The sequence below is a fragment of the Heliangelus exortis genome, chromosome 1 (assembly GCF_036169615.1).
Source record: "Heliangelus exortis chromosome 1, bHelExo1.hap1, whole genome shotgun sequence".
In the NCBI taxonomy this organism is placed as follows: Eukaryota; Metazoa; Chordata; class Aves; order Apodiformes; family Trochilidae; genus Heliangelus; species Heliangelus exortis.
The window spans coordinates 148,748,344-148,776,224 of record NC_092422.1 but is presented as its reverse complement, the minus strand read 5'-3'; the positions used below and the strand labels follow the sequence as shown (position 1 = coordinate 148,776,224).

The 27,881-nt window shown below is 44.0% G+C and overlaps 8 protein-coding genes and 1 long non-coding RNA gene across 9 annotated transcripts; 5 read left to right on the top strand and 4 right to left on the bottom strand.

Annotated features, from left to right (window-relative positions):
- Nucleotides 1–88: 88 nt before the first annotated feature.
- LOC139791099 (histone H2A-IV) lies at nucleotides 89–3,281 on the bottom strand. The gene has a single exon (XM_071732903.1). The coding sequence runs from the start codon at nucleotides 3,180–3,182 to the stop codon at nucleotides 2,793–2,795; it is 390 nt and encodes a 129-aa protein (XP_071589004.1). The 5' UTR covers nucleotides 3,183–3,281; the 3' UTR covers nucleotides 89–2,792.
- A 211-nt stretch (nucleotides 3,282–3,492) lies between these two features.
- Nucleotides 3,493–4,014, top strand: LOC139791100 (histone H2B 8). Its single transcript, XM_071732905.1, has one exon. The coding sequence runs from the start codon at nucleotides 3,552–3,554 to the stop codon at nucleotides 3,930–3,932; it is 381 nt and encodes a 126-aa protein (XP_071589006.1). The 5' UTR covers nucleotides 3,493–3,551; the 3' UTR covers nucleotides 3,933–4,014.
- A 1,184-nt stretch (nucleotides 4,015–5,198) lies between these two features.
- On the top strand, nucleotides 5,199–5,714 carry LOC139791098 (histone H3). Its single transcript, XM_071732902.1, has one exon. It carries the CDS (start codon nucleotides 5,214–5,216, stop codon nucleotides 5,622–5,624), a length of 411 nt encoding a protein of 136 aa, XP_071589003.1. The 5' UTR covers nucleotides 5,199–5,213; the 3' UTR covers nucleotides 5,625–5,714.
- Nucleotides 5,715–6,502: 788 nt separating this feature from the next.
- Nucleotides 6,503–10,826, top strand: LOC139791097 (uncharacterized). The gene is made up of 2 exons (XR_011723766.1): nucleotides 6,503–6,879; nucleotides 8,679–10,826. It is a non-coding gene; the product is annotated as an uncharacterized lncRNA (long non-coding RNA).
- A 1,391-nt stretch (nucleotides 10,827–12,217) lies between these two features.
- On the top strand, nucleotides 12,218–12,627 carry LOC139791094 (histone H4). The gene has a single exon (XM_071732900.1). The coding sequence runs from the start codon at nucleotides 12,251–12,253 to the stop codon at nucleotides 12,560–12,562; it is 312 nt and encodes a 103-aa protein (XP_071589001.1). The 5' UTR covers nucleotides 12,218–12,250; the 3' UTR covers nucleotides 12,563–12,627.
- A 782-nt stretch (nucleotides 12,628–13,409) lies between these two features.
- Nucleotides 13,410–13,823, bottom strand: LOC139791095 (histone H4). Its single transcript, XM_071732901.1, has one exon. The coding sequence runs from the start codon at nucleotides 13,784–13,786 to the stop codon at nucleotides 13,475–13,477; it is 312 nt and encodes a 103-aa protein (XP_071589002.1). The 5' UTR covers nucleotides 13,787–13,823; the 3' UTR covers nucleotides 13,410–13,474.
- A 3,779-nt stretch (nucleotides 13,824–17,602) lies between these two features.
- LOC139791090 (histone H2A.J) lies at nucleotides 17,603–19,323 on the bottom strand. The gene has a single exon (XM_071732895.1). The coding sequence runs from the start codon at nucleotides 19,277–19,279 to the stop codon at nucleotides 18,890–18,892; it is 390 nt and encodes a 129-aa protein (XP_071588996.1). The 5' UTR covers nucleotides 19,280–19,323; the 3' UTR covers nucleotides 17,603–18,889.
- A 125-nt stretch (nucleotides 19,324–19,448) lies between these two features.
- Nucleotides 19,449–19,995, top strand: LOC139791092 (histone H2B 1/2/3/4/6). The gene has a single exon (XM_071732898.1). The coding sequence runs from the start codon at nucleotides 19,612–19,614 to the stop codon at nucleotides 19,990–19,992; it is 381 nt and encodes a 126-aa protein (XP_071588999.1). The 5' UTR covers nucleotides 19,449–19,611; the 3' UTR covers nucleotides 19,993–19,995.
- A 1,145-nt stretch (nucleotides 19,996–21,140) lies between these two features.
- LOC139791084 (histone H1.10) lies at nucleotides 21,141–22,084 on the bottom strand. The gene has a single exon (XM_071732877.1). The coding sequence runs from the start codon at nucleotides 22,033–22,035 to the stop codon at nucleotides 21,370–21,372; it is 666 nt and encodes a 221-aa protein (XP_071588978.1). The 5' UTR covers nucleotides 22,036–22,084; the 3' UTR covers nucleotides 21,141–21,369.
- Nucleotides 22,085–27,881: the final 5,797 nt, after the last annotated feature.

The following is a 27,881-nucleotide window of genomic DNA, read 5'->3' as shown; positions in this document are numbered from 1 at the left end:
TTTAAAAATGAAAATGTTAGCATACTTATGTTGTTGTCTCAAATATGGGTTCTTTAACCGGTGTGCAAAGGCGATTTGACACACAGAGTTGAAATACGTGTTTTTTTCCAGTTCAGTGCAGAAAAGCATGCCAGGTGATAATTCGAAAAGCTATCACACATACTTTGAAATAAGCCAGGCCTTCTACACAAAATAATAAAGAAGAAAGTATAGCAAAATACATGATCGGTTCTTCATCCATCACTCCAAATATTACCCGTAAAGCAGAAATTTACCGTTCCCTTATCTCGAGGCTCCTTCGGTCTTTGTTTTGAGATTAGGTCGGCATTGCCAGGGTCAGATGCTCCCTCCCCCCGCCTCATCGACTACGGAAGCCCACCTGGTTGCGAAACCTAGACTCTTTGTGCCTGTTAACCCTTTTCTTCCAACAACAGTGTTTTCGAGTGACTTTTCTAACGTCACTGGGGAAAAACACGCTTGCCCTAATTTCATAAACCAGTCCCGGTTCCTTCCCAGGCACTTCATTGTGAGCACTGGTCATGAGAAGATGGAAATCCTCCCTTCCTCATATCTGTTTCAGAGGGGTAAAATTTGTTCCTGGAGTCCCATGTTCCAAAACGCAGGATTCTCAAATGGCCCAATCAGGACTTTGTATAAATCAGTCCTCTGCTTCACGCCCATTCAATCTCTTCCCCTCATACCAATATTCACCAATAGAAAGTTATTTTGCTTGATCTACCACACAAAACAAACCGATAATAATAATAGAAAGTTATCCTCAAAAGTTTTAACGCTGGTTCTAAGTTTCAGCATGACTCCTAATAATTGACTACTAATCACTGAGTAGTAGAAGATCAACAACGCACTGCTTTTTCTTTCAACGTAACTGGGCTGATGAAAAAAAGAGTCCTTAGTCTGTTTCAAAAGAAAATGCACCCCCCCAAAAAGTAATAAAACCTCCCACAAAACCAAACAAATTCTGCTTGGAAATTGTGTAATAAGGAAGTGTCGTTTAGAACCAGCCCTGCGATTCTAATCTCGTTTCTAAGCAACACTGCAGAGAGGGACTACTGTGTTACCTCCTTCTGCTTGGAAAACATTTTCAATCAACACATTGCTACGATGACTCACTTCTCTCTCTCTTGAGGGAAGACACAGCAAAAAGCAGTAAGGTTTTTCTTTTTTTTTCCTTTGTTTCTTTTTCCTGCTTTATTTCTCAAGGGGCATTTTTAAAGACAAAAAGATAACAACCCCCTCAGGCAGCCTCGTTTGGAGGCTCACAGCCGTGCATTTCTGGCTCCCCTTCGGGCAGTTCTACTTTCTTTCGCATAAGACATTACTGAACAAAAAAAATCTTCCCAACAAAGGAAAGGATAAAAGGATGCAGTGTCCATAACAGTAGAAAGATTTGAAAAAAAAATTTGTTCCGAGGAATCACCGAACAGCAAACAAACAAACAGCAAACTCCTCAAGGCACCAAGTGCAGAGACGCTCCTCCCTGTAAATACCAACTTCCAGCTGCTTATCTTTACTTATATTCCCCCTGACACCCTTTTCACCCCTTTTTGAAGTGACTCTCTGACCATGTCTGAGACTGCAGCCGCTCGAGTCTCCACCTCCAGGAAGCTGAAGACGGCGTCGGAACGTTCGGATACCCGCGGGCCCCGGAGCCACTGGGCTGACTACTGAGGCCACGGTCACCTCCACGTAGGTGGAGCAAGGTGCTCTCTCGCTCAAGGCCACCAAGATAGGGGCAAAAAGCCCAAATTAGCCGATAGCCTCTGCTGCTAAGAGCCCGCAAAAAGGCTCTGATTAAGGCTGCCACACCCAAAAAGCAAAGAGAGCTGTCAAGCAGAAGATGGCTATTTTGTAAAAGGAACAGAAACTTCTGCAGGTAAACCCAGCACTGCTTTTGAAAGCCTCTCCTGAGTTCAAGTCCAGACTGGTGCTCTATGATACTCTGACACGTGTATACACGACTGTCTAAAATGCTTCCGTAGGCTCACTCCGATGCTGTGATAAAGTATGCCTTAGATGATTTTGGTTTAACCCATGATCCTCCGTTAAGATTTCCATCCCCCCCCCCTCAAAGAGTAGCTGACACTGCCCTTTGGAAACAGCCGTGGTTTAGTTAAGGGACAGCATCCGACCAAAATATTTCTAATGCTATTGCTTGGAAGGTGTAAATTAGTTAAAAAAAAAAAAATATGAAAACCAACAGATCTCCAGAAGCATAAAACCAAAAGCAGCCACTAGACACCAGGTTCGTGAACCCCATTTCCACCCTCCAAAGAGGTACAGCCAGGGATGATCCCCGAGGGAAAGTGAGCGCGTTTGAAACCCGCGCGCTACCCCCAGATTGGGCGGAAAAGGCCCCGCCCCCCTCCCCCAGCCCCACCTCGGCGGGGGTTAAGGGCAAAGATTCCCAATTCAAAGCACGGAGCAGGAGGCTCCAATCCCACTTACCGCGGTCTCATCCCTTATCCTTAGACCCCAGCCCCCACCCAGCAGCTGTGAATGATATCAACTTCCAACTCCCAACTCTTGCTCTTACGGTTTTAAGAAAACTGACAGAAAAAGGTTTACACAAGCATATAAGGAACTGCAGGACAACACCCAAGAGGTTACATAGAAAAAAAAAGTACTGTTTCAGAAGATTTCTCTAAACTACAGCGTTACATCATGATCTTTCAGCAGAATAACATATTGGCAAACTCGAGTGTTCCTGCTCTCTCAAGAAAGATGTGGGTGGCTCTGAAAAGAGCCTTTGGGTTGTTCCGTCGGAAGAGTTTTTACTTGGCCTTAGCCTTGTGGCTGTCGGTCTTCTTGGGCAGCAGCACGGCCTGGATGTTGGGCAGCACCCCACCCTGAGCGATCGTCACCTTGCCCAGCAGCTTGTTGAGCTCCTCGTCGTTGCGGATGGCCAGCTGCAGGTGGCGGGGGATGATGCGCGTCTTCTTGTTGTCGCGGGCAGCGTTGCCCGCCAGCTCCAGGATCTCGGCCGTCAGGTACTCCAGCACGGCCGCCAGGTACACCGGGGCGCCGGCGCCCACCCGCTCCGCGTAGTTGCCTTTCCGCAGGAGGCGGTGGACGCGGCCCACCGGGAACTGCAGCCCGGCCCGCGACGAGCGCGACTTGGCCTTGGCCCGCGCCTTCCCGCCCTGCTTCCCGCGGCCGGACATTGCTGAGCTAGCAAATCGAACGAAAAAGTTTTCGGCAGCAAACAAAAATACCCGAAATTACTTTAGATGATACGAAAAAGAATGAAATGCGTTACTAGCTACCACCCTGCCTTTTTATGCCTTCCTTCTGGGACTCAGTGCGACTTCTGATTGGCGGGTACTGCGATTGTAATTTTAACCAATTGGAAAACAGATGAAGTAGTGACCAATCAGACTTGACAATTGGTTTGACATCACGAACCCTTATTGTCCAATGGGAAAGAACAGTCCTGAGTCATCTCATTTGCATACCATCCCTATAAATAAGGGTGTCTCCGCTATTGTATTTACGTCGTTCCTGGGATAGACAGGTAGTGACACTCTTGTAAAATGCCGGAACCAGCTAAATCTGCTCCTGCTCCTAAGAAGGGCTCCAAGAAAGCCGTCACCAAGACGCAGAAGAAGGGAGACAAGAAGCGTAGAAAGACAAGGAAGGAGAGCTACTCAATCTACGTGTACAAGGTGCTGAAGCAGGTGCACCCCGACACGGGCATCTCGTCGAAGGCCATGGGCATCATGAACTCCTTCGTCAACGACATCTTCGAGCGCATCGCCGGGGAGGCCTCTCGCCTGGCGCACTACAACAAGCGCTCCACCATCACCTCGCGGGAGATCCAGACGGCAGTGCGGCTGCTGCTGCCCGGCGAGCTGGCCAAGCACGCAGTCTCCGAGGGGACCAAGGCTGTCACCAAGTACACCAGCTCCAAGTAGAGCGTCTCGGATCGTCAGTTTTAAACCCAAAGGCTCTTTTAAGAGCCACCCACATATTCAGTAAAAGAGTCGTTAACACTGATTGATGCTCGGTGAGTGGTACTTGGGTTTAGCGCTATTTCGATGGCAGTCTCCGACGTATTTATTGGTAGTGAATGATTGTCATGTTTTATTTAGAATAATTTGGGTCATCTTGTCTGTGCCCTATTTTGACCGCTTAGTGAGCAGACTTACTGAAAGTGTAAAGCACGTAATCTAAAACTTTAAAGTTTTTATTTCTCAAATCGTCTGCAGTTCTAGTTTTTAAGCAAGTATAGAGAATAAGGAACTACAATTTTTAGGATTTGTTTTTTGTTTGGTGGGTCTTTGTGGGTTTTCTTTAGTTTCCCTTCCTCCCCCCCCTTTCCGTTCCAATATAAAATAAAATCAAATTTTCAATTCTAACCTTTATAATAAAAATTGTCTTACCCCCTTTAAACACCTATCGTTCCGAAATGACAGGGCAGTAAGCCAGATCGGCTTGTTTACTCAGGGAGCTCCCCAGGGATTAGGCTGCGTATGTGTAACATTTGGAATACAACGTTTCTTTCCATTTATGACGTCGTGCACAGCGGAAGTGTAATTGTGTAGAGAAAAGTATGATTTCGTTAGCCCCAGAGATTTCATGTTGGAAGTGGCGTAGTTTTTAATATCTTCGGAAAGAGTGAGCAAGGAAGAACATAGAGGCTCCTCATGGATGAGGAGACGAATGTAATAGGGTAACGCACAGACACACAAAATATAAAAAATTGAAAGCGTTTTATCTAACTTAAAGGTGCAGCAGACTGCGAGAGGGCTTCTTTATTTTTTCTTTCCACTTTTAGTTTTTTTTCGGAAAAGCCTTTTACGAGGGAGCTGAGACCACGGCAGCCGGAGGGGGAGGGGGAGGGGGGAGGGTTGTCACCGCGATAAAAGCGTCTATTGCTGGGTCACAGCGTAAATTCCGCGGGCTCTGCTGCTGCTGCTGCCGCCGGCCCCGCGCGGGGGGAGCAGAGCTGAGGGACAGAAAAAAAAAAGGAGGGGGAGGGCACTAAAGCGAGGGAAGCGGCCGTTACCCACCCCGGCCCCCAACGGCCCCCTCCCTGCGGACGGCGGGCTTTTCAAATCCTTCCCCTTATCCAATGGGATTTGCGCTTCCCCACTGGCCAATCATAGGGCGGGGGTGGCTGTAAATAGCGGGCTCCGCGGCCGACATTCGCACAGTGAATTTCTCGTCTCTGCCGGGCGACTGATTCTGCCGCGATGGCCCGTACGAAGCAGACCGCGCGTAAGTCGACAGGCGGGAAGGCGCCCCGCAAGCAGTTGGCCACCAAGGCGGCCCGCAAGAGCGCGCCGGCCACGGGCGGCGTGAAGAAGCCGCACCGGTACCGTCCCGGCACGGTGGCGCTGCGCGAGATCCGGCGCTACCAGAAGTCGACGGAGCTGCTGATCCGCAAGCTGCCCTTCCAGCGGCTGGTGCGGGAGATCGCGCAGGACTTCAAGACGGACCTGCGCTTCCAGAGCTCCGCCGTGATGGCGCTGCAGGAGGCGAGCGAGGCCTACCTGGTGGGGCTCTTCGAGGACACCAACCTCTGCGCCATCCACGCCAAGCGCGTCACCATCATGCCCAAGGACATCCAGCTGGCCCGGCGCATCCGCGGCGAGCGCGCTTAAGCTCCACTTAAACGTCTCATTCAGGCGATCGAAAACCCAAAGGCTCTTTTAAGAGCCACCACGTTGGCACTAAAGAGAGCTGTAAACTCTGTGCTGCGTAGTAAGGTATTTTTTTACTGTTTTTCTGGTAGCCTTGCAGCGATGAGAGTCATCAAGTAAGTACCAAAGGGTCTTAACTGGCGTAGAAGTTTGTGATTAATTCGCATTGTGGCCTTCGTGAAGGAAAAAATCTGTTTAGCTTAAAGTCTTTTCTATACGTTTTTTTTAAACATTTTAGTTGATAATGTTTAAGTAGCAATCCTAAAACTCAATTGGAACAGGCTTTCTACTGAAGCTGTGGATGCCTCCTCCCAGGGAGTGTGAAAGCCCAGGTTTGGGATGGGTCTTTAAGAAACCTGAGGTAGTGGGAGGTGTCCCTGTGCATGCAGGGGGTTTGAACTAGATGATCTTTAATTCGTCCAATTCCTCCAATCTTTAAATCTTCTAATTCAATTATTCTATGATTCTACAAGATCTCTTTTCTCTTTTAAAGGAGACGAAACGGCGCCTTGAAATTTGTATTTGGCTTCATGTTTACAGGTATACACTCAGACTCGTTGAACTCGTAAAGGTGCCTTTACAACTCACGTTGTCGATTAGAAAGAGCTGCATCTAGATGGGAGTGCATTCTAAGTGCCCCCTGCTATGCTGCGTTTCCTTTTCAGTTCATATGGTAACACTTTATAATCTACTATGAAACTTAGTTTTTCTTTCCAAATCCAAACTTTTTTTTTTTTTTTTTTTTTTTTTTTTTTTTTTTTTTTTTTTTTTTTTACTTATTTCTTGGTGAGACGGCAGGGGCTTTTTTATTTCTGAAGTCTCAAGAGGTCCTATCCCACCCTTCCAGAAAAGGCATTCGATTAGTGATTTTTCTCGTGTCTGGCCGTCCCTGTCGGTGAATTTGTTCCCCCAGATAGTTCCAGCCCGTTTGAAGCACTTCTCGGTAATTCCTGAGGTAAATGGGAGTAGGGTGGTGGCAAGGGGAATTTCTTTTCGTAAAGAGGTGTACTTACGGGTGGTTTCTTCTCTGAGATGCACTCGTGTTATCTTTTATGGCTTGGGGAGTACCCTGTTTGTATCGTTAGAGAAATATTTGAATTTATTTTATATGTGCTCAGGCTCCCGGAAATAGTTGCTGAGCTGAGCGTAAAGGATTTATTTTTCAAGGAGTATTGGTGATGAAAAACATAGCATCGAGTCCAGAATTATTGGCAAAGTAAGACTTTTTTCTTATCTATCATATTCAGTGATTTTTGTGAACCTATCTGGGAAACTGGCGTTTCTCTTTGACTAAATTCACCTGCACAGTCTCCTGCCCTCCTATTATCTGTATTTAGTGCGTGAAAAATGTAGGTTTCAAAAATTTTCTCTGCCTTCCCTTTGTCTTTAATTTTTTTAACATTTATACTAGAGGCCGGTTTATGTAACTTTGGGAGCATGCTGCTCTACTGAAACACTGGAAATAAAGCTTTTTTTTTTTTTTTTTTTTTTTTTTTTTTTTTTTTTTTTTTTTTTTTTTTTTTTTTTTCCCGGCTATAAAAACGTAGTTGTGCCTCTTAAGTAGCGGTCGGACTGGGCTGAAAACAGCCTACGGTTGAACACGGTATCAAGGAGCCACTCAGAGTTGCTCAGAGGGGAAAAAAAAAATTTGGCAAGACATGTTTTTCCGATAATTGCTGATACTCTTCACCTTAGGAAATCTTCCTTTCTCTGTGTCAGGAACTGGGACTGCAGCAAAATCTGACCAATCAAGTGCCTCGACACACCATTTTCTTTCTCTTGTTTTTCTCACTTTCAGCCATTTTCTGTTACTTAACCTCGGAGGGGTAAAAGGAAGGGGGAAAGGTGTGTGGGGAGTAGTTATTGGGGAATTAAAATTAATTGCTGCCCTTATTTGTTCATTCCCATATGAATAGTGTTTTTCAGAACAGATTTTTTTTTTTTTTTTTTTAGTGGATGTTATCACTTTTGATTACAGGAATGAGACTGAAAACAAACTCATTTGCTGTTATTGTCTGTTTTGGCAAGAGATCTGTGTATCTAAATGTAAACATACATATATTTACAACAAAAGTAATATTGAAATAACTGTTTTCAATATTAATGTAAGCCAATGGTCAGACTACTTACATTTCAGCAGAAGTTTGGGTCAAAAATGATGCAGTTTTTTCATACTCAAGAAATAAATTATTTTTAGTGACTGAGACAGGAAATGGATTTCATTGATCTAATATCTGTTGGTTTTTTTCTTGGACTTTTTAGTAAATATAATATTCTTTGGACTTGTTCTAAGAGTTGGATGCTTTAACTGTTAAAAAACAACACTCCAGATGAGAAGGAAAAAAAGGTGTAATTTTTTTCACTGAAGATTAAAGATTGTGATCACTAAATTACAATGTTTGAGTCTGAAGTAGTTTTGGGGGTTTAATATATCATAAAAGGATACTTAAATAACTTATCATAGCTTGCCCTAGTGGACCAGGCTACCAATTAGGAAGAATTTACTGTGTCGATTTTGAAGTCTGTAACAGCTGTGGATGCTTGTAGTACTGATATGGAAGGAACAATGATTGTACCTTACACAGTGGGCTTTGCTCTTACCTTCTTATACAAGTGAAGAATCTTATCTGTGTGCATGGTATTTAATCACTTAATTATGAGAGATCAACTTCAAAAATCGGACAGTGGATAAATGTTCAAGGGAGGAAAAATTCCTTTCATAAGGTTTGAATAGGAACTAATATCAAGAGTATTAAGGTGAGGTGGGTTTTTTTGTGTGTGGCTTTTGTGCTTTGTTTTGTTGGTTTTTTTTTTAGTAAAATTTAATTAATAAATTGATAGACATTTTGTATTTGGTGTAAAATTTGGAGGGAAAAAACCTCTGAGTATCAATTAAATCTAATACAAAATAGATTGACTTGACTTAGTGCAAGTTTTCATAATTCAAAATGAGAGTGAAAGTTGAGGTTCCTCTGGCACTAGTGAAATACAGCAGCACTTTTGTGTTTTGTACAGGGAACCCTGAGTTAGTGAGTGCTGCCAGTGGCTGTGTTCAAGAGCATTGTGCTGACTACCTGAGGACTGAATTGCAGACTGCTGGTGCTTTCCCCTGCATGGTTGTTGGTAACCATGTAACGTGCTTTTTCAGTTTATTCGAGTAAGATACTTGGCTAAGACTGTTCCTGGCTATTTTGCCATGCTTCATGAGCGATCTGCAACGATGCTGGTATGATCTGCCCCAAATCATTGCTTGGGAAGAGTATACCTTCTTACTAGTCCAATGAGTTAGATGGAGAATAAGCATTGAGGTCCTGGTAAAATAATTCCTTTAATGAGAAATACATAAAAGATCTGATGGAATTATCTTTGAATTGAATCAGCCCTACTTCATGCTCACTTGTTTTTCAAAAACTTCCTTATGAAAAAAGGAAGAGAAGTTTTTCATTTGAATTAGTTATTATAATGAAAAATATTTTGTGAAGGTAATATGGTGGTTTCTATGATGCATTTAAAAATGTAAAGATAAATCTTAAATACACTATCACATTCTTTTAATTTGCAAATCCCTCACAAGTCTGTAGACTACTAGTGATAGTCCTCAGTAATCACAAAGAGTGAAGTCTGAGCTATATTCTTTCTTATCTCTTACATTTTCAAGACATGTTTTATCTTCAGCTGGGTAAAGCATCTTTAAGTTTGTAGATGTATAAACATTGTATTCACAACAATATGAACATTTGATAAGTTTTTATACAATACAGAGGTGAGCTTTAGAAAATACTGTTTGTTAGCTACTATGAAGCAATATTCAAATGAAAGCTCTATCCTCAGCAAAGCTGTTACTAATTAGGCACTTTTATTTCAGTAAGAAGGCAAACTAATCCAGGAACATGATATATAAACCAATACAAGCCAAATTTGAGTAAAACCACCTGGTAGTTGAAAACTGTAAGCTCAATTTAATACTTTGGCCTTCAGAGACAAACTCCTCTAACTGTGAAATTCTCTTGCAGCACTAAGTTCATTGTAAAAATTGCATTACCCTAGAAGTTTTAAAATTGGGTTCAACAAGTATTTCCATGACTTTTTAAAAGTTAGAAAAATATAAGAGAGTACAGACCATAAAAAACAGTAGCAAATACTTATCAGCACATGAAGTTCTCTTAATGTAAAAAGTCCAAGATTAAAGTCCCTCTTTAAACTCTATTATGCAGGGACAGTTATTGCTTATAGGACAGGACTGTGACAAAGCATCCAGTTGTGGGAGAACTTCTACCTCTCACTGTGGAGTGTCCTAATGTCCTTGGTGACAGCCTCAGTGTGCAGCAGTCTTACAAAAGACATCCACAATGATGGTGGGAACCCTGCCTTTCTGTGATTGCTAAATTTTGAAGCCTTAAGCTGTCAAGAAAAGGTGGCCACCTTTACAACTCGTGAGTTGTACAGCTCTCATGAGAGTACAACTTTGTTAACTGAAATAATGAAATGTGGGGGGAAAAAAAAATCACATTTGTTGAGACATGTAAAAGAAAAAAACAAAGGCAAACAAACAAAGCTAAAAAACAAACAACAAAAATAACCCCCAACACTATATATTACCAGAACTCTGAAAACTAGTGGTATATGCCACCATCAGGAAGAAGAGCAGAAGAATATCTCTAAGTATGGAGTGTGCTAATTATGCCTAGATAGTCGGTAATCAACATCTTGTGATACATACCCACAGCTTGTATAGGACACCCAGGCTCTGAAAATGAAGCACAGCTTAAAACAAGAAAAAAAATAAAGTACAGGGGGGAAAAAAACCAAAAAAACAAATGGATGAGGGATGTGATGGTTAATCCTGGACCAGTGAGGAATTCCGCTATGGAGACGCTAGTTGGTGAGTAAATTCTAATGGTCCTGGAACTGTTAAGAGTTTGGAGAGAAAGAGTAACAGAATTGCTGCTCCTTTCCAAAGTGCATAAGAGGCCTTTCAAAGTTTTCTACATTGTAGTCAGCACCTCCCCCCTCCCTGGAGACCTGCTGAGGGCTCATAACAAGCAGTCCTTGTGCTGCCTGTCCCTACAAGCAATGGCTTGTCTGCTTGGAAACTTCCCTGGTGTTTTGAGCCTTTGTGCTTTAGGATGCATGAGTAAAGTCACTTTTGTTTTAAAAGAAAAATGCCTTCCTTTCCTTGTATTTTCTTACATTGACCATGTTGAATAAATTTCAGAATATATTGTATTTTATGAAAGCTTATATATATTGTATTTTATAAAAGGTTGCCTACATTGTACTGTAAAAAGAAGCTGAAATACTAATACTTTGTATTCTCAAGTGTGTTTAATTTTTTTTTTTAATGTAGAACAAAAAATTTGGGGTTACCGTTTATCAGTTCTTTAAAATTACAGTTGGAAGTCTCTACTAATTCACCAGACTGCCCCACTATAGATGCAAAACTCTGCTATCATACTGTATAGCACAGCCACCCTCACCCATGTCCCCCAGAAATGTAAAGCAGAGCACCAGGACCTTCACTGGGACTTTCCATGAAGCTCCTAAAGGCATTTACTGTTGTAGAAGAGGCAGTGTTGTAGTACTCCCTCCTCATATAGGTATCTTTCCATAACTATTTAATTTATCCATAAATGCTATGGGTATCTTAACATTCTGATAAGGGGTCTGCAGTTCCTTGTGGCTTTTGCTTTATAAGCGTGAGAGACTTCTCTGGCTGGAGGCTGACACACACATACTAATGAATCTGTCACTTAATTGCATAAGACTCAGTTATGTAAGAATCAGATAGAGAGATGGCTGATGGTGCAGATAAGAAAGTGATTAAGCAGAAAAAGCTGAGGGCCTCATATGTGGTTAAAAAAATAATAATAAAAAATGATGTGGGCTATGACACTGTAGTTCTAGTACCAAAACAGGTGGTAGACTTAATGATAAAATAGATTGTACCAGCAGATTTCACACAATTCATTCAAGAAGGCTGAAAAGTTTTGAAGAAGATTGTTTGTGGTGAGGAATTACAATAATAAAAACTCGAATCATGCAGAGCACAAACTGAACCGGGCGGGGCGGTAGAGCCAACCACGGTATCAGATTGGTCGGATTTTGCCGCAGACCCGCGGGCAAGCTGGAGGAACGGATACGGGATCCGCTCCAGCTAGTGGCACTGGAGGAGACCCCAAACCTCCTTCTTTCGGAACAGTGACCCGGGAAGCGGAGCAGGGGAGGGGAGAATGAAACGGGGCGGGAAAGAAGGAAAAAGAAGCGGAGGCTGAGAGAGGGCAGGGGCTGCCAGCAACCGGCGCGGCTCGAGTGCGCAGAGGGAAGCGAGGATGCAGCGCAGCCCCGCCCTCCAGAGGCGGAGCCGCCGGGCGCGTCCCGGGGTCCCGTGCCGGAGAAAGCGGCTCGGCCGCCGTCCCGCGGGAAGCCCGTGTAGAGCGCGCGCGGAGCATGTGGGCGGGGCCGAAGGCGGAGACGGCGGCGAGGCCTCCGCCTCCCTTCGCAGTCCCCAACCAGGTCGGCTCCCGGGGAATATAGAGCTGCTTCACGGCACTGGCGGCGTGTAGTGGAGAGCTGAGGACGGTGCTGTCATGTCTGGCAGAGGCAAGGGCGGGAAGGGGCTCGGCAAGGGAGGCGCTAAGCGCCACCGTAAGGTGCTGCGCGACAACATCCAGGGTATCACCAAGCCGGCCATCCGCCGCCTGGCTCGGCGTGGCGGTGTCAAGCGTATCTCGGGGCTGATCTACGAGGAGACGCGCGGCGTGCTGAAGGTGTTCTTAGAGAACGTGATTCGCGATGCCGTGACCTACACCGAGCACGCCAAGAGGAAGACGGTGACAGCCATGGACGTGGTCTACGCCCTGAAGCGGCAGGGACGCACTCTCTACGGCTTCGGTGGTTAAACTCGCGAGTATCCAACCTTACTCTGTTCAAAAACACCAAGGCTCTTTTCAGAGCCACCCACAAATTTCACTAAGAGAGCTGGCTGTTACTACAAGGGGAGCTATATGTAGTAATGTTAACGGCTAGTAGATATCTTTCTAACCTGCTTAAAAAAATTCCGTGTTTTGGGCACGGCCTTCATTTCTGTATATATATTTAACTCCCAAACTTGGTTATAAATCACTTGTATGTACTAATTTAGTTCCTTTCAGGGAACCGTAAGGGCCCTTAAATCAACCCTTGTGATTTCTATTATAAATTTTGTTTCTGAGTTGATGACCGAGTAGCGTTTCTTACGGCTCTTGTCTTTCTGCATCTTGTTTACAGTTTTCTTGGAGCCCGTCTTAGGCACGGGGCTACTTAGCCGGGTGAGGCATCCTAGACCGTTTTGTCAGATTTCCACTAATATGCAAACTACACAGGAAATACAGCTTACCCTCACTGTAAGACTTTTATGCAAAATAGGGGATTGCAATAGCTCCATTCCTATTGGAGGAAAAAGTAATAATGTAATTACAGGCACTTCCGTCCTACAACCGTCACAGCTTAGGCGTGGCATCTCCACAGTTGTGCCCTGCTGTTAAGCGTGACGTCCCTATCTTAGGGTGAACACATATAAGCTGCAAATTAAGGCTCCAAATAGGCTGTTCTCCGGGAAACGGTCTCTCATGAGGACCTTTAGACAGGAACACTTTATAAGCGTTTCTACATGCCGCAGGTTTAAGGCGCATTGATAATGCTTTGTAACTAAGTATTAGAATGTTCTTCAAAACAGATTTCGGTAAGAAAACAGCTCTCTTAGTGAAATTTGTGGGTGGCTCTGAAAAGAGCCTTGGTGTTTTTGAACAGAGTAAGGTTGGATACTCGCGAGTTTAACCACCGAAGCCGTAGAGAGTGCGTCCCTGCCGCTTCAGGGCGTAGACCACGTCCATGGCTGTCACCGTCTTCCTCTTGGCGTGCTCGGTGTAGGTCACGGCATCGCGAATCACGTTCTCTAAGAACACCTTCAGCACGCCGCGCGTCTCCTCGTAGATCAGCCCCGAGATACGCTTGACACCGCCACGCCGAGCCAGGCGGCGGATGGCCGGCTTGGTGATACCCTGGATGTTGTCGCGCAGCACCTTACGGTGGCGCTTAGCGCCTCCCTTGCCGAGCCCCTTCCCGCCCTTGCCTCTGCCAGACATGACAGCACCGTCCTCAGCTCTCCACTACACGCCGCCAGTGCCGTGAAGCAGCTCTATATTCCCCGGGAGCCGACCTGGTTGGGGACTGCGAAGGGAGGCGGAGGCCTCGCCGCCGTCTCCGCCTTCGGCCCCGCCCACATGCTCCGCGCGCGCTCTACACGGGCTTCCCGCGGGACGGCGGCCGAGCCGCTTTCTCCGGCACGGGACCCCGGGACGCGCCCGGCGGCTCCGCCTCTGGAGGGCGGGGCTGCGCTGCATCCTCGCTTCCCTCTGCGCACTCGAGCCGCGCCGGTTGCTGGCAGCCCCTGCCCTCTCTCAGCCTCCGCTTCTTTTTCCTTCTTTCCCGCCCCGTTTCATTCTCCCCTCCCCTGCTCCGCTTCCCGGGTCACTGTTCCGAAAGAAGGAGGTTTGGGGTCTCCTCCAGTGCCACTAGCTGGAGCGGCCCCTCGGCCCGCGGCACCCCCGCTCGGGTCCGTCACTTGTAATTGCCCGCAATTCTGCGGCAAAATCCGACCAATCTGATACCGTGGTTGGCTCTACCACCCCGCCCCACTGCTGGTCTCCGCTTCGCGTGAGGGGGAGCCTTTGGACGGACGTTTTCTGCGCAGGGTACTCTTTGTTTGCTAGGGCCGTGGCGGCTCCCCGTTTTCTTTGTCTGTCCGGTACTGCGCTCCCGATAGCTGTCCCCTCCTCTTTTCAGCTTTGTTTGCCTGGCCTGAACATTTATTTCTTTCATATCTGCACGGAGCGACCTATGTCGGTGCGAGAGGGAGCAGGGAGCGAGGCCCCAGGCGACAGGGAAAATGGTCTGTGTGGGGCTCTTGTGGAATTCGCTTCGGTTTGAAGTTCCTGTGAAGGCAACTGGAGGCGACTGCTGGTGACCTCAAGAGGAACCATCCGCCTTTCTCGTCTTCAGCCACCCGCAGCCCCGCAGCGCTGGCCGCAGGGCTCCGGGATCGCTCCTGGCAGCTGCCGACCTCTGAAACAGAGAGGTGCTCTCCAACGACGCTGGATCTAGCAAGCTAAAGAAAATTAAAGATATAACCAAGATTTCTGTATGACATTTCAAAACCAAACAGCCACCAAATTATTTTTCCTCAAATGAGGAAAACAAATTTTGAATTGAATTTCACAATTTTTTCTAAGGAACCTGTTATATGTGCTTCTTACAGATTGTTGGACTGTAAAGTGGAGAAAAAACCCCCCGCAACTTAGTTATGAGGCTATATTATTAAATTAAATGTGTCAAGATTGTAAACGTTACTTACACACTCAGTACAGAACTTACATGGCTGTGGTACTTGCCAATTGTTGTGTTATTAGTGTTTTGTGCACTTCAGACATTCCTGCCTTCTAAATATATAAAGATCCTGATATATTTTTGAAATTGTACAGTGGTTTATGTAATTTAATTCCTGAATATAATTTACAGAATTTGGACATCTCCACAATTTCTTGACAAAGTATAATTACAAGATTCAATAGAAAATGTGGCTGAGATAATATATTGTTACTGTCTTTTTTTGGTTTTAAGATTATAATTATCAGTGTGAATTCCAGTCTCTTCAGAACTCATATTGTAAACAGTTTAAAGTGAAAAAATTGCCACTCTCTATAGAATCTGAGCAAACAAAAGTAGCTCTATTTTAGATTATGTAAAACTGTTTATAGACTAAATGGAGGGTTTATCACTAATGCACCTGCCAAGCTGGTGCCTGATATTACTAGTTGGCTCCACAAAGTTTGCTTTGTTCTTAATACCCAAAGGTCTGTCTAGATACATTTCCTGAGGCGTTTATATACATCCTTCTGAATATTAAGGGAGCCTAAAGGAATTACAGGAAATGTTCTAGTGTCTCAGAATCATACTGTCTTCACTACTCTTCCTAAGTGTGGGGTCAGTATCCTAGTATAACTTTCCCCTCTAGCAATATAACCACTGCAAAACTTGGAAATTCGTCTTCTGAAGTGTCATGGCAGAAATGGGTGAGGCAGAGGCTGAGAACAATAGCTTACAGATTAATTATCTTTCCCCAAAGTTTGGAGCACGTTTGATATAATTAAATATCATGGTTTCCAGAAGGCTGCCTTGTCTCTAGGTTGCTACATGTGACCGTAGACAGTTTTCCTTAGTGTTCCTGCTGGTGATGGTCAGTTCTCTCATGGACCAGAAGGTTTTCTTAGATAAAAAGAATTTAAGTGGGAAAAAAAAATTGCTGAGTCTGATTCCCAAAGAAGATGATTTTACTGTGAATTGAAGATGTTATTTCAACCAAAATTTACAAACCATTCCCTATCTTATAGGAACTACATTTTTCTCATGAGTTTGGACACATCGTTCTAGGAGTTAAATGAGAAAGCAAATCTCCATGAAGAAAAAAATATCTGTAGCTTTTCAAGAGTTCTTTAATTTGGACAATTGCCCTATTTCCTCATTAAACTAATACTAATGGCAAAAAGTGATCTTTTTATCTTTTCAACTATGCAGTTCTAAGATTTTCATGTATAGGCCAACCTTACTGAATTATCCCTAAACATAACTGTGATCTGTAATATTTGAGGGAGCTTGGTTTGAGTTCTTTAGAATGTAAAGGTATGCTGGAAGCAATCGATTCCACTAGGGCACCATATGGTAGTGATTTCCTCTTTACTACTCTTGTATATGCAAATGGAAGAAAACTCATTTATTTAAACCAGATTTCCTGCATTCCTTCATTTAGTGGAATTCGCTTGAAAGCCAGTGAGCCTTGAATATTAGTAAGTTTACCATCACTCTTTATCTTTTGAGCCATCTGACCTGTAGGACATTTACATTTGAGACCTTATCGGCGTGATGGCAGCACAGAACAGATACAACCACTAATGTAAAAAAACCCAATAAAATCAGTATCACAGAAGGTGAAACTTCTGTTACTGATGAGAGCAGAGATGTGAGTGAAGTAAGAGGTGCTTCAAATAAAATTCTGAAAAACTAATGAATTTCTGGTGAGATGACAAGAATGTGGAGCAATATGGCTTACCCATGCACTCAGAGAAGGAGAGGGCCCTCTCCTGTGATACCACTTCTGATTTCCACATGGAGACGTTTGTTAATGAAAAAATCCCACTTTTAGATACAGATAGCCCCACCCCCATGGGGCTTTCTCTGAAATTCCAGTGCTTTGGTCTACTGATGCACATGCATGGTCAGGAAACCAATCATAAAAGCTGCATATAAAGCAGCATGATTATCAAGTTGAGAGAGGTGATGCTTCCCCTCTACCCTACTGAGGCCCCACCTGTAGCATTGCATCCATTTCTGTGGTCCCCAGCACAATGACAATATGGACCTCTTAGAACAGGTTCAGAGGAGGATCAGTTAAAAAAAAGAGGGATGGAACATCCTTCCTATGAAGCCAGAGGGAGTTGGGATTTTTCAGCCCAGAGTAGAGAAGTCTTTGGGAAACTTCATTGCAGCCTTTCAATACAGAAGTGGAGAGAGAGAGACTTTTTACCAAGGCCTGTAGTGACAAGACAGGGGCCAATATTTTTAAACTAAAAGAGGGTAGAATTAGATTGAATATAAAGAAAAAATGCTTTACAGTAAGCATGGTTAGAAACAGTCACAGGTTTCCCTGAGATGTTATGGATGCCCCATACCTGGAAACATTCAAGGTCAGTTTGGATGGCGCTTTGAGCAGGAGGTGTCTTTGTCCATGGCAGTGGGGGTGGACTAAATGATCCTGATGGTCCATTCCAACCCCAATCATTCTATGATTACAATATTCTGACACACACATTTTCAGGGATCTGTTCTGGAAACTAAACATAGAAGACTTGCACATATTAAAACTTTATTTTTATATTATTCCAATTCTTCTAGAAGAGAAATGTGTCAGGAGACATGTAGCTGCAGCTTATTAGGGATCAGTAAAACAGCACAATTAAAGTATTACAGCATCCACTCATAAACAAAATCCTAAGGCTCAAATACAGCCCCCATGTCAGAAAAGTCTGGTGTTTCAGGCAGCTCTCTTCCTTTGTTTCTCTCAACATATTATTCACTGATGTCCCAACATGAGATGAGACAGTCCTACATAAAAGCCTCTTTGCTACAGCTTGGGCATGGAGAGGAAACATGCAGAAGGTTGTATCTTCCTTCAGGTAGCAGTTTCCTTCCATCAGGCCTAGAGCATCCCTCAGTCTTCCCAGGGGATGTAGAGGCCACAGGTGCTGCATCGGGAGGACATGTGCCCTCAGCACAGTGTGCTGCAGGCATTGGGTGCAGCAGTGACCCCAGTGATTCTGGGATCACCCTAGCATGAGGAATAAGCTAGACAGACTTTCTCATAATTTATAATATTTAGGTTTTAATATTGCCCCCTTGGGTGTCAGAATTGTAGAAAATTCATTCAAATATTATTGCCTACTGCTAAGTGATGCAGTAAGAGGAATAGCTATGCAGAGTGAAGAAATTTAGAAGAGTGGTAAGTTTGAAGATTCTACATGAAGTAAGAACATAGAACTGCAAGGAGTTTCTTTTAAATGGAAACATTCTATGTTGTTGCAGGTCTGACTTATCGAGGACCTACATCAGATAAACCATTTTCCCCCTACTGCATTTCTCATTTTAAATCCAAATAGTGTTAAGTGACAATGAAACTTTACATTTTTTATAGAACAAAGGTCTATAAAGGAAATCTTTACTCTGATATAGTTACATGAATTTGGGTTGAACTCCTGCAGCATTTTAACATTGCACAGTTTTCAACTTTGACCCAGCCTTTTAGCTATCTCCCCCTCATAGATTTCACATCCCAAATAGCCTGCAGTCACAAGAAGTTGAACACGTGCTACTGTTAAATACAAGTTATACACTGACACCATTACAACAGTATTAAAAAAGTGTTTAGACATTGGAAAAAAAACACAGATAACACCCCAGCTTTAAAACATACCATGAACATCATTTGTATTCCTAAAAAAAAAACAAAAACACTAAGTTTGAGGAAACACACCAAAGCACTTCTGTAAAGAAAGCAACACAACTCTTTTCTGATATTGTAGGTGGCTCTGAAAAGAGCCTTTGGGTTATAACGTGTCAAGTCTGAGGTTTGGTGGTTCTTATTTGCTTTTAGCCTTATGACTTTCAGTCTTCTTGGGCAGCAGCACGGCCTGGATGTTGGGCAGCACCCCGCCCTGCGCGATCGTCACCTTGCCCAGCAGCTTGTTGAGCTCCTCGTCGTTGCGGATGGCCAGCTGCAGGTGGCGGGGGATGATGCGCGTCTTCTTGTTGTCGCGGGCCGCGTTACCCGCCAGCTCCAGGATCTCGGCTGTCAGGTACTCCAGCACGGCCGCCATGTAGACGGGCGCTCCAGCACCTACCCTCTCGGCGTAATTACCTTTCCGCAGGAGGCGGTGGACGCGGCCCACCGGGAACTGCAGCCCGGCCCGCGACGAGCGCGACTTGGCCTTCGCTCGGACTTTACCTCCCTGCTTTCCACGGCCCGACATAGTTTCGGCAACAAGACAACAACAGCTTCACCTCACTACCCTGCAAGGAGAAAGTCGTCCTGACGCAACGACGCTTCCCCTTTTATCCCTTCCCTGGGCGGGATCAGCGCTTGGTGATTGGCTGCAAGCACTCAATGCTTGTACAGCCAATGAGGAGACGGATCGCATTGTGACCAATCAGACGCAAAGACACAGCCCTGTGCGGGAAAGCCCAATCAGATTGCACGAGTTAGAGGGATGTTATTTGCATAACTGCCCTATAAATACCGGCGCCGCGGCCATTTTAGGTACCTCAGTTGTTCCTTTGAGCGTGTAGGTTTAAAGTCCTGAAAATGCCCGAGCCAGCAAAGTCCGCCCCTGCCCCTAAGAAGGGCTCCAAGAAAGCCGTCACTAAGACACAGAAGAAAGGAGACAAGAAGCGCAAGAAGAGCCGTAAGGAGAGCTACTCGATCTACGTGTACAAGGTGCTGAAGCAGGTGCACCCCGACACGGGTATCTCGTCGAAGGCCATGGGCATCATGAACTCGTTCGTCAACGACATCTTCGAGCGCATCGCCGGGGAGGCGTCTCGCCTGGCGCACTACAACAAGCGCTCCACCATCACCTCGCGGGAGATCCAGACGGCAGTGCGGCTGCTGCTGCCTGGCGAGCTGGCCAAGCACGCAGTCTCCGAGGGCACCAAGGCTGTCACCAAATACACCAGTTCTAAGTAGAGCGTCCTGGATCGTCAGTTTTTAACCCAAAGGCTCTTTTAAGAGCCCCCTACTTAATCCTTGAAAGAGCTTTAACACTAGCATTTTGTGCAGGTTTGCAAACATGAAAAGGGGAAATCGATCTCAAAACACACCTTTAAATTGGTTATCTGCTTCGTTATGAACTGAAATACCGGGATTGTAGTATAGATTCGAGCTAATGTTTGCTGTTAAAAGCTTAATCAAATTTATTTTTTAAAATGATAATACAAATACTGTTGTCCAGTAAATGCGGTAATTTCCCACTACCTGTAAGTTCTTTTCAACGAGTATAGGTGATGCAGTACATTCTATTGTAAGTGCTGTCATAAAGAAGAAAACATAAATGGCTTCCAATCATTACATCAACGCACCCACCACCAAAAAATTCCAAAGGGGGAGAAATAAAAAGACTGACAGCTGCTTTTCCTTTTTTTTTTTAAAAAAGCAAGCTTTTGTATACCAATGCAGGAAGCAGCCTTGTACTGTGGAAGGCTAGAAAATTGAGGACATGTCCGTGGTGGGGTAGACACTTTGGAAGGGCGAGCTCTCGGGGTATCCATGGTCACGGACCAGTTCTGAGTCCCCTGCAGCGCGGGCTTTTCAAAAATTCCCAATTGCCCAATGAGCGGCTGCGGGTTCTCCCCTCAGCCAATCACAGACCGACACGGGATAAGCAACCGGTGATGCGGGAGGTTCCGCGCCGCGCTGCTTTTGCGCTCCCACTGGGTGCAGAAGCCCTGGCTGCAAAGCGCCCCGCCGGCGGGGACTCGGAGCCCAGCAGAGCTCCGGTTGCGACGCCACGAAGCCGGCAGAGTGCGGGAGAGGACCACTGGTAGCTCTAACCCGACTCCAGCCTCAGCAATCTCCGGAAAAAACAGGGCGGTCAAGCCAGGCAGAAAGCAAGACCTGCCCCTTGACAGCGTTGCCAGCCGGAAAGATTGTTGCCAAGGAAGCCGAGGACCCGTGCTGACACTTCCCAGCTACGGTCACTAAGAGGTGTGGCACTCGCACCCAGGCTGTTAGGAACCGCGATGGTTCATGCACTGATAGAAACCTCTGCCCCCCTACGCAGGCCCTTTAACAGATTCACCCTCTTGCGGTGCATAAAAAACAGCCTTTAGAAAGCGTTTTCCGAGGGAATGTAAACTTTTATTTCTCCGAGCCGTAGCGTAACCACGGTCGGAAGTTTATCGTCCCATCCACTTCACAGACAAAACGTCCCACAGAGATAGTGGCGTGTAGTTAGCTCCCCTGCAGACACAGAGCTCGGTGACGGAGTGTATCAGCCCTTTTTCGGACAATAGTGGGTGGCTCTTAAAAGAGCCGTTGGGTTTAAGTATATCCACTTTCAACTCTTCACTTCTTGGGAGCTGCCTTTTTCGCCTTAGCTGCTTTTGGCTTCGCTGCCTTGGGCTTGGCTGCTTTAGGCTTCACCGCCTTTGCCTTGGCCGGACTCTTCGCGGCTACCGCTGCCTTTTTCGGCTTGGCCGCCTTAGTCACCTTCTTGGGGCTCTTGGTTGCTTTCTTGGCCGCCGCGGCCGCCGGCTTCTTGGCTTTCTTGGGACTCTTCTTCACCGCTGCAGCTTTCTTGGGCTTCTTTGCAGCACTGGCGGGTTTCTTGGCTGCCGGCTTCTTCGGCTTGGCCGCGGCTGCACGCTTCTTGGGAGCCTTCTCCTTCACTTCTCCGGGTTTCTTGCTGAGACGGAAAGACCCGGAGGCGCCGGTGCCCTTGGTCTGGACCAGGGTGCCCTTGCTGACGAGGCTCTTGAGCCCCAGCTTGATGCGGCTGTTGTTCTTCTCCACATCGTAGCCTCCGGCGGCCAGCGCCTTCTTGAGAGCGGCGAGTGAGAGCCCCTTGCGCTCCTTGGAGGCGGACACGGCCTTGGTGATCAGCTCGGTGACGCTGGGGCCGGCGGGCTTGCGGGCTTTGGAGCCGCTCGCCGCTTTCTTCGGCTTCTTGGCAGCGCCCTTGGCGGCGGGGGCCGCGACAGCGGGAGCGGCGGCGGGAGCGGTCTCGGACATCGCTGCAGAGACTTCTTCCTAATCAAAAGAAAGTAATTGGGCTACAGTAACCCCGATGCCTGAATTTATAGCGAAGCGGTGATCTGTGATTGGTGCTTTGCAGAGCCCGCCTAACTGTTGTCCAGGAAGAGCTTTTCGTCCTCCGAGTCTGTGTTTCTTCCGAGTTATAAATTCATATTTTTTTTAAGATTCGTGCCGCGAAATCACCCCAGTTTCTTCAGGAAGTGAAGAGAAGAGAGTGGACTTTCATTCGGGGGAGTTTCTTGTCGCTGGGAGCCCAGATGAAAGAGAAAAGATGTGTTTAACCGCGAGATGTGAAGCCAGAGAGACCCCGGGAACGGCAAACTTTTGTTTTTCCTTCTAAATTAAAATAAATCCCATAGATAAAAAGTCTCCCTCGTAATGCAGACTTAATCTTTAGGGGGTTTTCTCCAAATTGGGATAGAAATTGAGGGAGCAGATTCAGTATTTTTGTCGTAAATCGATTTCAAAGAGATGGAAGTAACACAATTTCATGGCTGAGCTTTGAATATGGATAAATATTCGGCTCGCTTAACCATATCTTTAACTATTAAGGATACAGTATTTCCACACAATTTTGTGTTTTGTGAAACTAAGAGGCCGGAAGAGAACTATATACACTCTTGAAAAGTGTCAGGAACTTTCCAGGGCTCTGCATTTTTTGTGATGTTCTGTAAGTGAATAGCAAGATTTTGATGTTTTTTGCAACTAGTTTTTATGAAATGCAGCTATCAATGCCTAATGAATGCATACAAATTCCAAATAAACGGCTAATTTAATGCTTCCTGATTTCCAGTAGTGTAAGAGGATATTATTTAACACTCGTAGAGGAAAACATAGAGGAAAAATGTTCAACAGGTATAGATACACTAACATGTATCTATGCTACTTAAACATTAATGGAGTCAGCTGAAGTCTCGGTTGTCCCTATAAAATTAAAGAGTATGGAAATCTGGCTGCATGAACAGCATGTCCCATCTTCAATGTTGCTATTTAATATTTGGACACAGATTGTTGGGTGGTTGCTTTTCGTTTGGCAGCTGGGCTTTTTTTGTTTGTGTTATTTATTTATTTATTTCATAGATTTCATAAAAGCTGCCTTTCTTTTCTTTAAATGAAAAGAAGAACAGTTGCCAATTTAGGCTTTCATTCCCATCTTCAGAATATTGAAATAATTTATAGACAATCCTCATATATCAGAATCAGCTTTAATCATTATGATCCCACTTAATTAGTAAGCCTCACTAAGGGAAAACAGAAATTAATCAATTTTATATGGGTTGCTATGTATCGTTCAGGATAATTTTTATTAAATCAGAAGAAGAAAAAAGCCTTGATTGGTTTCTAATTAGAAAAAAAAAATCTTGGTTGAAAAGAACAACTTAAGCCTAAACCTAATATTTTGCCCCATTTGCTTTGTAAAAAATTGGCAAGCAAAAAGCATTGCTTTTTCAGAAGAGGAATATCTCTTCTAGTGTGGATGAACTTGAGATTGTAGAAGACAAGTAGTATGTTGCAAAAGGCTCTGGTTTATTTTCATACATGAACTATTAAAGACAATGAAGTTTGTATTAAGTATACAAATTTTAAGTATCCATTAATATTTAAGTATTAGGTATAATAGAAAGCAGTTTAAATTGAAGTAGATTTAAATGACAAAAATAAATTAAATACATCAGAACAATAAAAGTAGAAACTGTCCTTTTCCATTTTCTCTTTTACTTCTCTATTTTGTTGTGTCTGTGTGCAGGCCAGGTAATAAATACTATGAAGGAGAGGAAGGGAACAGCAGAAAAACTGACAAATTAGGCTTTTCAGTATCCCATAGTAAAAAACAGACTGGAAAGCATACTGAAGTGGTCTATGAGGTCTGCTGGCAGCATTCCTGCATAAAACATCTAGATGAAATTCACAGTAGCCATAGAGTTTGAAAGTTCAGGTTGCTAACCCAAACAAATAGTAGGAATATGCATATACTTATTTTCCAGGATAGGTGCATGGAGAAGGCCATAGAGCAGAATGAGACTGAAAATGATACAAAAGACAGAGCTGAGAAGGGTTATCATCTCTTCAGATGTACTTAGGATGATGCCTTAGTCTCTGCAGCTTTGATGAATTAGTGTTAGATCTCTACAACTCTGGTTTATTACACTGGAAACTGGTCATGAAGCTGGGAGCAACTGGCAGAGGACAGTAAAGGGTGGTGTAAGGTGCAGCTGTAGCCCCAGGGTTGGGTCCTCTTCACCGGCTCCATCCCCTCCATCCATACATTTGGGCAAGTTTCTCTTCAAACTCGCTCTTAATAAACCTGTTCTCAGTCCATCAGGATAGGAGATATTTCCTTCCCCTGCCTCATAAAAAGGCTTCGGGTTAGAGGTGAAGACAGAAGGGAGAAAAGATGGGAGAAGAGCTCTCAGATCTTCCTCCCTAAGTAGTGGGCAGTCACTTGAATTCCATCCACAGCAGATTGGGATTTCTCTCCCTACTCTGTGACAAGTTTTAAAGGGACAAGGTTGTCTCTAGTTTTGTAAGGAAAGTAGGTGAAGATGGTACCGATCTGACGACTTGCCCAACTTTTAGTTCTGTGTGGGGTCCTGTAAACCTGCAGGTATTTTAAAGAATTCCTGCTTCAAGTGCTTACTGTTTTGAGTTGTACTTCTGAAGTTCTTTAACTTTACCTAATAGAAACACTATTTGCAGCTAACCTCTGGCATTATATGTCAGCATCCTTCATTGTACCTGCTCCTCGGCCATCATACTGACCTTGCTGTACACAAAGTGTTATTCCTGGCTTACTTTTGAGCAGTGAGAAGTTGTCTGATTTTACCATCACAATTTTTATTTTAAGAGGGGGCCTTTCGAGATATGAGGTCCTGTGAAAAGAAAGGCTTTTCTAGGATTGTTTACCACCCTGACCCCAGCAATGACATTTTCTAGTTAATTGGATAAAATAAACTCATCAGAACTCTGAAAAAATTCTAATTTTGCATTGCCAGAAATAGCTGTTAAATGCAACACTGGAACAAAACATTCTCAGTTTTTAGCGAGACCATTTGCTATCTACATTACAAATTGTCTTGATATTGCTCTGGGTGTTTTACAGATAAGAGATAAAGTGAAGCAAGCATCCCACCACATAACTTAGCAATTCAGTGGTAGAGAAGGGAATATTTTTTCAACCTGACAAAGGAATTTTCTTACTGCTAAGCAACACTGCTTGAAAAAAATCTTGAGAGTGAGCTGTTAATGAAAGTTTTTTGCATTTTACAAAGAGGGAAATATTTAAATATGACTCCTTTTATAATAAATTTCCATCACACAATAAAGTGTTTTTCCTTTTTCCTTTCTAAGCACCCTGTCCAAATGCAGGCACCATTTGTCTCCTGCTGAGGACCTCAAACTTCAAAATGTATTATGCCTTGTTAAAATGCACACCTTTCTCCAAAACAGAACCTGATTTCCATGCATGGTCATACAACATGCCTTGCCTAGCAGCATAGGTGCTCCTGCAGATTACAAAAGATCCCATGAAATACCAGAATACTTTCTAGTGCAAAGATCCTCAACATGAAAACCATTCACTTATAACATAAGTCACTCCTAAAACTATATAGGAGAGAAAACACTAGTTTATTTTCTTATCAAGACAAGTTTCAGGGGGAGGAGAAACAGATTAGACACCAAACGAATTGAGGCAGAGTAGACATTCAGACTGCAGGTAGAGAACAATCCACATAAACTTCTTTACCACATAACTTCTTTACACATAAACTTCTTTACCAGCTTAGCTGAAATTCTACGTTCCTTTTATTATAATTACTATTTGTTCGCGTGGTGCAGACCCAGAAAATGTATGGACTTTTAACCAAAGTATACTATCTTCTTAATAAACAATATTTTTTGCAGTCATTCAGGTAACGACTCTTAATAATTATAATAGAAACACCATACCAAGATGAAAAGGCAGTCAAGTCTGGCATGCTGCATCTATATTGACAGTACTGATGGAGCAATTGCAAAGTATATATAGTAGGGAAGAATTAAGATGTCAAAGGGCTGTCAGTAGTAAAGAAGCCTGTATCCTTTTATATAATACTTCAACAAGGGAAATAAAAACATACGGACAGATATTTCAGTGTTAGGGCAATCATACCTCCTAAAAAAAGTATCTTGCCTTCTAAAGTCAGTAGGTCCTAGCTCCATCATCAAAGATGAGTCAAATAGAGAAGGGAGATAGTACAGCTTCTCTGGGCACCCTGGTCCAAAAGAATTATTTCTTAAGTCTAGGTAGAATTTCTTGAATTCCATTGCCTCCTGTTCTGGACAGTATTGAGAAGTCTGCTTCTGTCTCCTTTATTCCCCCCATCAGATATCTGAACACATGGATAAGGCTCCATTGATCCTTCTCTTCTTCCAAGTCAGCAGTTTCAGCTCTTTCAGCCTCTCCTCATATGAGAAATGCTTCAGATCCTTAACTGTCTCTACTAATTTCCATGTCTCTGTTGCACTGGGGAACCTACAAGTGGCCACAGCATTCCAGATGGGCCTCACCAGTGCTGACAGGAGGGAAATAATCATATCCCTCACTACTAATTTGCAAGTAATAGTTCTCTATGTTAATTTGTGGAACCTGTGTAAAGATTAATCCTGAATATCACTCACGCCACTTTTAAAATTTTGGTAGTTAAATAAAGGTAGCTTTAAAAAACATTGTTACATCTCAGTCCTTAGTTTCAAGGCTTGTTAAGTTCAGCTTTAACTACCCTGATTTAGTTCAATGATCATACTGTCCATGACTGTAAGACTTGTTAAGGCTTGAGTTTCAGCAAAACTGCCACTTTAAAAAAAATGCCAACATTCTGGGGTGATCAAAAGGTGGGGAGAGGATACTGTCCTGTCCATTTGTCCTGTACAGCTGTTTAGTATTTGCTGACCATCAAAAAAGAAAGGCTGTGCACTTTAATGAATCAGCCTCAAAATATTTTTGTCTGTCCGCAAAATAACAGCCTAACAGCCTAGGGCACAAAAATATTATTTCTAGCTTCTGAAAGCCCGTGAATCAGAGATCCTCTTATAACTAAGTTTCACTTCTCTCCACTCATTTCTAGGACTGAGAATTATCATTACTGGTATTAGTAGTATTAAGCAGGCATCCCAGTTACAGGCAGAATTTTGTTCTACTGAGTTATGCAAACTATAAATTTTGTATTCTTCAGTTGAAGAAAAAGAGTAAACAGGTACATACAGAAAGACAAAGAAACATTAGGGCCAGACATACAAAAGTGTGAAAATTCCTAACTCTCACTGAGTGCCTGGGAAAAATTTAAATGTGGTATCTGAACCTACATCACATGAAGGTGCACAACAGAGACAAATGACAATTTCTTTTTGTCAGATAGATTGCAAATATGGCTACAGTCAGAGATGCAAATTGAAACTAGTTCATTGGTATAGAAATCTATGTCCTACCCCTTTAATGGCAGAGGTGTTGTACATATTATTAGATGCCATTTCCTAAGCTATCAAAGGTAGTTCTAACTATTCATGCTGAATGAAAGGAAACAAGATGCTGAAAGCTTCACTCTGATGATATGCAGTACACTCAGCTCTGCACCCAGCATATGCATCTACTCTTACTCTTAAGATATCTGAAGAATATGTGGAAGAATTAAGCACATGATAAAGCATTTAGGGTAACAAATTTATGCATTGTTCAGGTCTACAGACACAGCACACCGTGGGGAAGGGATATTGCATTGGTACTAAGTTGTACTAATTACCAGCTCAACCAAATTTACAGTCAATTTAAACAGACCCAAGAATTT